General features: G+C 43.4%; 1 protein-coding gene across 1 annotated transcript; it reads left to right on the plus strand.

Moving 5' to 3' along the window:
* Positions 1-8,905: 8,905 nt before the first annotated feature.
* Positions 8,906-11,025, plus strand: LOC112462574 (glycine-rich cell wall structural protein-like). The gene is made up of 3 exons (XM_025028440.1): positions 8,906-8,920; positions 10,073-10,714; positions 10,813-11,025. The coding sequence occupies exons 1-3, from the start codon at positions 8,906-8,908 to the stop codon at positions 11,023-11,025; spliced, it is 870 nt and encodes a 289-aa protein (XP_024884208.1).
* Positions 11,026-12,032: the final 1,007 nt, after the last annotated feature.

Consider the following 12,032-nt stretch of genomic DNA (forward strand, 5'->3'; position numbering starts at 1 on the left):
TTATTATTATTATTATTATACAAAAAGGAAGAAAACGGAAGGCAGTAAGAAGGAAGCTTCAACGCGACGATAAGACACGACCCATTGAGAGAAGATGTATTGTGCTGACGACAACGGCGAAGACGACGACGACGACGACGACGACGGGATCGAAGGCCGTCGAGGCGAGGGGGGAAATTCATTCTATACGTGGCGTAATATCTACATGCGTCATGCGGTGTGCTTTCTCTAGGAGGTGAAAATTCTTAACTTTCTTCGGCCATAGAGACATTCCTACCACCGCCGATGATGCTTGGCACCGCGCGTTCCCACAGCTTTTCAGTACTCCGCCGGTTTTGTCTATTATTGACGCATCTTCTCCTCACTTCCCGGTGTTACTGGCGCCGCCGAGACGATTTCGCCTTCGATCGGCGTTCACACTTCACAATACGTTATGTCACCCCCGCGGGAGATTCTCTTCTTTTTTTTCTTCTTAGACCCGGCGGTTTTCTACCTTTGTCGGCGTGGGAGTTTCACGGCTGCACGCCGATTTTCTAACTTCGTCGGCGTGATTTGCGCTTTTCGAGATGCTCATACGCATTTCTTTAGCGCGCGCATTTGAGAGTATCTCGATTTATAAATTATTTATATTATAGCTGGATTAAGAAGATTTGTTGGACGTCGGGCTATGAATGTGCTATACGAAATGTCATTAGTATATTGCATAATTTGTTCCCCTTCCCTCTCCCAAAAAATAAATTATCCTTCATACCGGAAACCTAATGCAAACAGAGGTCTAACTCGCCAGGTGATGAATTGGGAGAGATATTTCTTACCGGAAGAAATCGCGCGGTGTGTCGGTTATACCGAAGAACGGAGATGCAGAATCGTGATGCAGCTTCTTGCGCACGTATCGATTTTCCTGACCCCGGTGACCACGTACCCCTTCCGCCTTGGATACTTCCTGGAAAGTATATAACGCCCCGCCGCCGGCGCCGCGCCGCCGCCGCCGTCGCTCGGGCCTACGGTTTATATCCGTCTGTTAGCGAGGATCGGTGCAGCGCTATTATACAACACGCCGTTTCTCACGATACCCCATCGTACCATGGTCCGTCTAATTGATAATCATTGCTATCGGATTTATGAGCGACTTGAGCGAGCAAACTCTCATTTTCTTAACATGTTAAATAAATTAAAGTAAGAATTTATAGCTTGTCGTGCAGGAGCATCGTGGATCATTATTCTTATATTATTGTCTTAAAATAAAAAAAGATTTTTTACTCAATTTGAAAGATCATCAACCACTCTGATACCCAATCTCGATTGTTATCAATTATTGTGTATTGGTAGAATCATTTTAATTCTGGAGTTAAGTCTTCGACAGAATTTTATGGGCACGAGATTAATATGCGATTAATACGAGATTAATATAAAGATTGAGATTAATCCTCTCGATCAATTTTACCGTCATCTACAATATATTTTGTAAAGAAATAAAATAAAATACCAAAATTTCGTAACGTTTAATGAATATCATTCTTACACACAACGAGAACCACGTGGAACTTATCCTCGTATAGTTAAATATCTTATACAATATATATTTAACAACGCAGCAAACATGGAAGAGCGAAAGGGTTAACCGCTACCTCGGGAGAATTATGACGTGGGCGATGATAGATATGGAGCAAGAAGCCGGTGCGCCAATTACTCCGCCCATTTAAAGGACGAATCGCGTCGCGTCGGCCGTTCCAGATTACATCAGCAAACGTGAGAATTACGCGATGATTGCGCCGATTAATCGAGAGTAACACGGTGAGTCCCCGGTGAGCCGCTATATCGTGTTCCCAGGAGATGGAATTAACGTGCTTCCATTTCTCCGAGCTTGCAAAAGTTTTAGAGAACGGAGAACGGGCAATATCGGGCGAGTAATCTCGACGGAAAGAAACTCTTCGGCGTATATAGAGTTAACATTATCCAGACGATTATCGGCGGATCTATAGATCAATGTTATAGACCTCTCGTGCTTACGAGAACGAGTATCGCAGCTTGATGACGCAATATTATATCTAATTTCCACGTAAATCAATTTATAATCATTTTTATAACGACTCTCTCTTTCTCCTTATATTTTTTCTCAGCAAAAATTTCGTAAGATCTTATACAGAATGAGCGAGAGAAAGAGAAAGAGAGAGAGAGGCATCATAAAATTATCTGGTATGTAGAGTTCTTTGATATAGTACAGTAATAAATAAGGAATCACGCGATTATAGACTCGAGAGAGAGAGAGATGCGCACGTTACGCAATTGACCTGTGTGTTGGTTTAACCGAAAATTCGCAAAGACGATTTTACCTTAATACCCGACGAGAGATGAGCGCCTCGGAGACGACGTTCGGATACTCTGACGACAGTATTGGAAAGGAGAGAAAGTGTTAGATAAGGATAACTTGGCACTCGGGCAAGTCTGTGGTCTGCGTAGCGCTTCTTCTCCCGTGGCATTACAATTATAACGCGATTATCCCCGCGGAAATACCATGCCAGACCGACAAATCGAATGAGCCGATCGAGAGAACACGAAAGAGGAGACTTTACGCGCCGCCTTATGGAATACACGTGTCAGTATCGGCGATCGCGTCGCGTTTAATCCTGTAGCTTACAACATAACACTAACTGTATCCCTTTTGCATAATTTAAAATTATAATTCAATATCCCAAAGATTCAATAAATCAATAAATTAGAAAAGAAAAAAATTATTAAATACATTAAATTATTAAAATCAATAAATTAAAAAAAAAAAAAATATTAAAGCATGGAATAAATTGTAATAATCTCATTGTAATGAGCATTATATAATGAATAATTTGCTCCCTGCTTTAATAATTTTTATTTTTAATTTATTTATTTTAATAACTTACCATATTTAATAACTTTTAATTTATTGATTTCAACAACGCAAGTTTCTTTTAAATTTTATTTACTCTTACCGCATCTCTGATATACATCTACTGCTTTTCGACAGATTAAGTGATTTAATTAAAATATCCTCGCAATTACGGCAATGAGTACGACCACTCCGGGTCTGATCGGCGTCAATATGGAATTCGTACGGTGAAAGATGCGACAGATGAGGAGACGGAGATGGGAGAACAGCGGAGGAAGAACGGGCGTCCTCGCTGCGCTCTTACTGGGCAGTTAACGTAGCCGAGAGCAAGAGCGAAGGGGCATGTAATTAAGCCGCGTAAGGCCCGAGGTGAACGGGAAAATCGTATCTCGAGTACCCCGCGCGATTTAACCGGACGTCCCGAGATATGCCACAGCGCTCGAAGGTAGAAAGGTCTTCCTTCCCGGGTCAGTGAATAGGAGAGATTTGTTCTGGTTGTCCTCGAGAGGCCCACGCACGGATCGCCGCATATAAAGCACTTTGAACATCTTAATATATACATATGTATAGCATCTAGATTTTTGCTAAAAGATATACTGTATATATGGAGGGACAAAAGCCATAGTGGTGTAAGTCAAATTTTTTGAAATATAATTGATTCGTGTGCATAGATGCAATCTGTAAAATATATAAATTGCATCTATGCACACGAGTCAATATTTTAAAAGCCACTATGGCTTTTACCTCTCCATATATAAAAAGTATTTTTTATAACTATTAAAAATGCTGCGTATTTTTTATAACTATTGAATATCTAGATGCTGCGAAGAATCGATGCTCAATCTGACGCAGCACTCGGCGCAAATTGCCTCGCGTTGCGAAATTATCTAACGGGGTGGGAAAGACTGGCGGCGGGGTGTCCAGCGTGTCGGGATGTTCCGTCACGAATTGAATCGCTCGATCGCGAAACGTTATTTGCATGTAACTCATTTGCCGAGCGCCACGCCGCGTTTTCGAGGGCATCTCTCTCTCTCTCTCTGTAATATATTTCGCGTAACGGGTCCAGCTTCTTCGCCGCACCTTCGGCCGCGGCATATCGCTGCCATCAGATCGAGCGAGTTCCTATTTCGCTTCACCTTCTAACGAGCCCGAGTCTTACACATTCGGTTTCTTACAGCTTCTCGCTCGATTACGTCTCGCAATAAATATTGCGCAACGTTAATTTATACCCGGTGATCTCCGGACACGCTGGACGCGTGAGGGGGAAGAGAAAAAATTTTTCCCGCCGATTGTCCAGTGCTCTCAATGAGGAAACTATCGGTACCTATCGAATGGTCCGTTATGGTGCGGTATTCATATTCGAAGGCAGATCCGTTACGCAAAGTCGACTCCTCTGCGCGCGACGTACCGACATACGAATACGCGTTATTCGCCACGATCTCGAAGATCTCGAGGGATTTCACTGCCTCGTAGGTGTATGTGCTCCGACGGTTTAGCGTTTTGCCTCGAGGGAGCGTAAAATTTACGAGGACGTATCCTATCATTATCATTATACTCTAAGATACTTACGCATAATGGCTAGCGCAGAGTTGCGTTACATGCATATACACACACGTGTTGCACAACGGTCGCGGAAAAGGAGGCACTATTCACGGTATTCCACATTCGCGACGAGCGTGACGTCTAATCTGCCCGTAATGTACGTGACGCAAATTACGTTACGTTTACATTACGCGCTACGACGCTTTATGGGAAGGAGTTGGGACACTCTCTGGGCCGGCGATATTTTTTTTTTTTTCTATATGGATTTTTTGTGTCGCGGGTATTTGTGCAACGGAACGCATAAAGGTTTACAATGCTACCGTTTAAGAGCGTCCTTTAATGATAAATTAGTTGCATTCGGTAAGGTTGTAACATTTTAAAACTCGGCGATAAAGAGGACGAGTTGATTTCATTATATATCTGTTTAACTTATTGTTAGTTTGTTAGTTTGTTTTATTAGTATCTTAGAATACACTGTTAAATTCGTAGTGTTAAATTATACTCAACTGTTGTGAGTCATTTTTAATCATTCTTATAAGTCGCCACTGCTCCTACTCAATATGATGCTATTTAACTAAAACAATGTTAATTTAATTGAACTAATGGGGTTAAAATAATACTGTTTTGTGTTAAAATAATAAATTCCGACATACATAATAGTTAAAAACAACAAAATGTCATTTAACTCAAGGTATTGGTTCAAATTTCACCCTTTAATATTTAACAGTTTACGTAACTGGAACGAGCGTCAGTTTCTAGTGTCAGCTTAAAAAATGTATCGTATGGCAACCAAATTCTATGAGCAATTTGCGTCGGTTCTTCTCTCCAAGGGGAATCGTGGTACACAGTAAGCTGTGTCGGCACGACTCTCTCTCGCGTGCTCGTGCTCGTCCTCGTCCTCAATGGCCGCCGCCGATCGGAGAATCCGGTGTGCGATCGATAACGATCTAGATCCCGTTGAATCCGCGCTCAGGCAGTGGAAAGGAGGAGAACGCGACAGAGGAAGGAAGATTCCCGCCGTCGCTTCCTTCGCCGGGAAAGTTTAATTCCTCCTCGACCGGGAAACGAAGAAGAAAACGAGAAGCTGATGCGTCTCCGTATGTATGCATATACGTCGAGTCGAATATTCGGGTCAAATGGATTTCGAGGTCCCTTTCTTTCTCTCTTTCTCTCTCTCTCTCTCTTTTTCCCTCTTCCTCCCGCGAGGAAGGCAAAAGCTTCCTTGCGGGCAACGAAGACTTTCAGTTTCGCAATGAAGGCCGACGATAATTTTTGCGACTTGTCACCGTGTGAGCTCTAACATTCCCCGAAATATTTATCTATCAAACGAAAGACACATTTGCTTTTACCGCGATCTATCATGTTGATTATATCGTAAGAAGGATTCTCCGAGAGAAATTCGTGTAGCGAGTGTGCCTTTTATGACCGAAATCTCTCCCGCTTGGTCATTATTTTAATTGACGTTTTTTTCTGCTTCTCTCTCTCTCTCTCTCTGTTTTTTAATTATATTATTTTATTACATAAGTATGCGAACTGTAGACAGAATTAATTTTAACGATTATTAATCGTGTTTACAAAAACAAGATAAAATCGTGGAATCCCACAACGCGTGCGACTAAACTTTCTCGAATTTTTATTCTATTTTCGTTTGACTTAAACAGTCGTTGAAATGAAGAGCCGAATGATACAGCGTTTACGTGTCGAGGCTGCCAGAAGAAGAGTAGGACCTGCGCGGAGGCCTGTGTCAGTTTCGTTATTATGTCATTCTTGAATCGTTCATCGAAACCGTAGCCTCTCTTCGTCTATATCTATGTTAACTGTGGAGGAGAAGGGGGGGCAGGAAAGATGGACCTCGAACGTGAGAGGATACCGTCACTTAGCAAGGCTGACTTTTCGTCGACCGATGGTCGTGCCGCGTCCGAATTGGAGAACTCGTTCCGCTCGTGATCTACTTTTCTTGTATCGCGGCAAGAGCATCGCGCATCATTGCAAAATTAAGTCGGCACGTGCTCGTAGGATCCTCTATGCTAATTTTCTCCGCATTAATAGCGACGATATATCGGTAAAAAAAAACGAGTTTCGGTTCACCGATCTTCTCACTCCCCCTTTCTTTCTCGGTCCTTCTGTTTTTCTCGTCGTTATGCGGTATGCATGAACGTAAGGCATTTCCGAGGAAGTTGCAATCGAAATTTTTTAAGTTATTTTCTCTTCCTGCCCGTTTCTCGGCGGATCGCGGAAGCAGCCAATTCCATTGTTTCAACCACCAGTGGCGGAAAGCATTCGGTTACCGCGAATTAAGTACTTAGTCAATCGTGAAACGTCCGCATCTCAGTTAGGAGAAAAAAAAACGAGATAAACGTTTATGCAGATTTCTACGTGTGACAGAAGCCTCGAAAATTGACGAAAATGAAATTGGATGGATTCTCGTCGCTTAATTGTTCGATCGAAATCGATCATAATAAATAAATAAATAAATAAAAACGAGGAAAATAAATTCAGGCTCATTATTTTAAATTCCAATTATAGATTTTTACGAGGAAAGATTGACTTCTTCATCGATAGCAACGTTTTTATAGGCTCTTACGAAACAGAGTTCGCATTAAGCCCGAAGATTTTCATATATATCGCAGCATTTATGAATTAGAGTATTGCATAAATATTTTTCAAGTAGCACATCTCAATATGACGTAATAGAGCAAAATTTGTTCAGTCGAGCGTCTCGTGGAGATGCCACAAGTGGCTGTCGGACGTTACCAGTTACGCTTTCTACAAAAGCGCGAAAATCACGCTTTTTAAACATGCGATACGCACGATAATGGGCCTACGCACCGGCGTAAAACTCAATTTCAATTTTTCCCACGGGTCTGAATAGGCCGGCGAGCATTATATCAGTTATCATCATCGCTCTACAAATCTACGTTTCGAGTCATACAAAACAGAGGTTCTCGCGATTCAGCCTGCCCTCGGCTCTCACTCACATTTTCCGAAACGCGTAGCTGCATTTAAGTGTAAGATTTAACTACCCTGCGCAAGATCCACGCTCGCATTATTCGCGTATTTCGTATTGTTGCGTGTCATTATACCGTACCCTCGTCATCTGCTTACCCGAACACGTGTACGTGCACGAGGTACGAAAAGAATCGCGGCAATAAAAATATCTGCACGGAGAGAATTTTTCGTCATATTTTACCGTTAAATTCACTACAAACTTGGGACAACTTGGCAACCGAGAAATTTGTGAAATATACAAAAGACATTTTACAAACAACTTAATAAAAATTACCAAGCAGATTGGTAATTTTTGAAAAATTATTGAAATTTTACTATATATATTTCAGTAAAATTAATCAAACATATTTTACATTTTATTGTAATAGATAGATATTAACATTTTTTTCTTATGGTAGATATATTAATCAAAATAGCTCGCATAAAATTCTTCGTATAATACATGTCGTCCCACACAAATACCATGATTTTCAGAATAAATTCTAAGAGAAAATTCTCTCTGTGTGGAGTTCCGTTCCAGTATTAGCGTTCCCGGCTTCAGCCCGACGACAATTAATCGACAATTTACCTGGCCGTGAAAAAAATTTGGTATTAAAGAAAGCGGCGTTTTCGTGGGCGGACATCGACTTATATAGGAAGTTGCAGGCGACTGCAGGAAATGGACTGAAACTTGTATGGCAAACCGCAGCATAATTTGCGGGTGGAATAATGCCTGCATTACAATCTTTCTTCAAGTACTCGCGACATTATTGTGTCTCTTCGTAAGAGCCTTGTAATAAGGAATGTAATGATTGCGCGATATCATTAAAAAGTTCGCCATTAACAACTTCATAAAATGTGACATTCGATGAGTCAATAAAAGTCAACGAAATTTATACACGAATTTTTTAATATTTTATCGCAGCATTTTATCGTTCTTTATTAGGAATAATGTAACGCAAAAAATACTTAATTTTTATCTAAATTTATGTACGAGAACATCACGCAGCCATCAAAATTAATAAGAACTGTCTGAGCTTGATTAGCAGTGATAAGATCATTTCGTTGAAAGACCGTTGTGTTAACAAAATAATCCTGTTATTACGGTATCGCGTATAAACGAACTAGATAAATTCTCGCGATATTCGTGATACAAGATGTCGTACGGTCCATTTCTCACGTTCATTCGTCATTGAATTAACACTACCTGACGCATGTATGTCACGGATGGACGCAACCGATTCTATCCGGATCGAATGGTTAATTTTTCAACCGAAAGTACAGAGAGACAAATTTGAGCAGTACGGGCTCTCTGTATCGCAAGAAGAGGTAAGAACCCCGAAAGAGAGAAAGAGAGAGAAAGAGGGAGAGAGATTTGCAATAGTGCTCCCGTCGCATCTCATAGGTGATGGGTCGAGGCATCGAGTGGGGCCCCCATGCCTGGCCCGTATAAAAGGGGGCTACAAGACATCCGCGAAGCATCAGTCCTCAAATCAAGGAACAGCAGCAACCATGAGGGCATTCGTGGTGAGTAGCCCGTCCACGACGATTTCTCATTTCCCCGATTTCTCGTCTCCTCCTCCTCCTCCCCTCCTCTCCTCTCCCTCTCGTTCCTTCTTCCTCTTCCTCCCGTCCTCGCTGTTTCTTTTCTTTTTTTTTTCATTCGGATCCTTCTCTCTGACTTTCTTCTCGCGCGTACGGGAGATTTCTCGGAGGATGATGATAAGTCCGTGAGAGAGAGACAAGGAGAGAATTCGTCGTTCGTTTACGACCGAGAACGAGGGGTTCCATCCGAGGGCGGGAGGCGCGGAGAACGCGGGAGAAAGTAAAAGAGAGGGGAAGGTGCACAGGGAGTATTGTGTGCGGTGTCAATGTACTCCGTGATAGTGACTAACCCGAGAACCGGTTCAGTGATTGTGCCACTTCTCTAGTTCCGTTCGCGCGATTTAAAAGAGAGAGAGAGAGAGAGAGAGAGAGAGAGAGAGAGAGAGAGAAAACAGGAAGAAAAGAACTTAAGTATCGGGATTCTCTCCCGGGTTTACGTAATACTAACAACACCGTGGAACGCTAAGCGCGAACCAGTGGCTGAAACAAAAGGATGAGTTCCACGTGCTCGTAAATCCACCGCCGTGCACTTCCGGAAACGTTTTACCGCTTATTCTCTAGATATACGTTTACTGCTTCGTTTGCCGAAGTTTAAGAACGAGCAGAAGAATACCGAGGATTATTTCACTTGAAAAATTTGAAAGCATTTACATTGTCTTCGAGAGAGATCTATATCTATTACATATTTATTAATTAAGAACGCGTGGGAACTGTTTATATTAATGTACACCAAGTAAATAATAATATATTTTCGCACGTGTATATCTCTTTTATGTGAGAAATATTGAGAGATTTTAACGAATTCATCTTGACTTATTCATGAGCTGTATTTAATTTAACAGTAGCATAATTTTTGCATAATATATATAATAAATTACAATAAGAATAGGAAGAGAAAGTGGAATAAGGGAACGAGGGATACATTGTATTAAAATTATAACCAAACATAAACATATTAAAATATCCTTAAAGAAAAACCACGAGACAATGCTCGAACATCAGGCGAAAATCTCTATTATCTATTTTGACATCTAAACATCGGGAAAGTAAAATTGAATCAATTTGCAATCATAGATTCTGGCGCTCGCCGCGACGGCGATGGCGCGGCCGGAAGCCGGATACTCCTACAGCCAGCCTAGCAGTAGCTACGGTGCTCCCGGCGGCGGCGGTGGATTCGGCGGAGGCGGCGGAGGAGGCGGCGGAGGGATATCCCTCGGAGGAGGCGGCGGAGGGGTCGGCGCTTTGTTTGCAGGTGGTGGCGGTGGCGGTGGATTCGGCGGTGGCGGTGCATTCGGCGGATTCGGCGGAGGAGGTGGCCTCGGCGGCGGGGTTGGCGGTGGTGGTATCCAAGTACAGTCACAGTTCGGCGCAGGTGGCGGAGGTGGATTCGGTGGTGGATTCGGCGGTGGCGCGCTCATTCAAAAACACATCTACGTTCACGTACCACCTCCGGAGGCTCCTGAAGAAAGAGTGATCAGGCCGATCGCGCCGCAGGGTCCGGCGCAGAAGCACTACAAGATCATCTTCATCAAGGCGCCCACTCCGCCGACCCCGACCGCTCCGGTGATCCCCGCGCTGCCGCAACAGGACGAGCAGAAAACGCTCATCTACGTGCTGGTCAAGAAACCCGAAGAGGCACCCGAGATCAGCCTGCCCACCATCACGCCCACTCAGCCCAGCAAACCGGAAGTCTACTTTATCAAATACAAGACGCAGGTAAGGGAAAGAAACTCGAGGCGTGACGTAAAAAAAAAGCGAAAATTCTAAACCAATCTTCCAATCATTTAATTTTTTTTTCTTCGCATCAACAGAAGGAAGTTACCGGTGGCGGCGGCGGCGACGGCGGCGGCGGTTACAGCGGTGGAATCGGCGGTGGTATCGGCGGCGGCGGAATCGGCGGTGGTATCGGCGGCGGCGGCATCGGCGGCGGTCACGGCGGCGGAATCGGCGGCGGAATCGGTGGCACCGGACCGAGCGGACCCAGCACGAGTTACGGGGCACCCAGTGGTGGATCCGGGCCATACTAGTCAATTCACCGCTACCCCCGTCGCGGCCCCTCCGTCCTACCCCCCCGTTCACCGACACACATCACGCACACACCGCTCACATACCTCTAACATGATCAGCGACGATGATACTTGCCGTATTGACGTATCGCTGTGTTGTATGCGCGATCGCCGAGAGAAGAAGACGACGACGATAACGAAGTTGAAGACGGCGATGATGATGACGATGTTGAATACGATGATGACGACGACGACGATGATGACGATGGCGATAATGAGGAGAATGATGATGATATCGATCACAACGACGACTACCATGATAATGATGACGACAATAACAATGATGATGATGATGACGATGATGATGATGATGTTTACGACGACTAGAGCGAAGGAGAGATGTTTTTTATACTTATTTTTTGCAAGAAAACGGTGGCGAAATAAAGCTTTTTTATGTATTTTTACATAAAAAAAAATATGTCTACGCCTCTCAACTTATTGTACACCTTTCCAACTCGAATCGATTCTAACATTCTAACCGATTCAGTGGAATTTTCTTCATTTCTGAATCTGCCAAGGTTGCTTTTTTCAAACGAAAAAGACAATAGGCAAATTCGTCAAAAATTTCGTCAATTTTACAAACGGGATTACGAAGTAAAATTCGGAAAAAATTACAAATTAGAAAAAACCCCAAACCGATCACGCGCGCGGCTCTTTTTCTCCCTCTAGAAATTCGCGACACCATTTTTATGGACAATTAATTTCACGCCAATTGGTGTGTGCCGACGAGGCGCTTTAATCCCGATTATACTCGGTGCGTGGCTTTATAATACACTCGCACGCACATAATCGTATTTTGTATGAGAGTATCACAACTGACATTTTAGGGAATACTCGGGGAGAGGAGGGAAAAGAGGAAGACACCGAAACTCCAGCTTGGTCCCGGTTTCATCGGACAGGTGGGCCACGGGGTTAATTCCCCGTGGCGACGATTTCCCTTCTCAGTGCGTTTCCGCATGAGAACGCCG

This window comes from Temnothorax curvispinosus, unplaced genomic scaffold (genome assembly GCF_003070985.1).
Source record: "Temnothorax curvispinosus isolate PA1 unplaced genomic scaffold, ASM307098v1 QBEX01012524.1, whole genome shotgun sequence".
Classification (NCBI taxonomy): domain Eukaryota; kingdom Metazoa; phylum Arthropoda; class Insecta; order Hymenoptera; family Formicidae; genus Temnothorax; species Temnothorax curvispinosus.

Coding starts and splice junctions, on each gene's coding strand:
- LOC112462574 (XM_025028440.1), top strand. Junction 10,715..10,812: donor TTATCAAATACAAGACGCAG/GTAAGGGAAAGA, acceptor CATCAACAGAAG/GAAGTTACCGGTGGCGGCGG.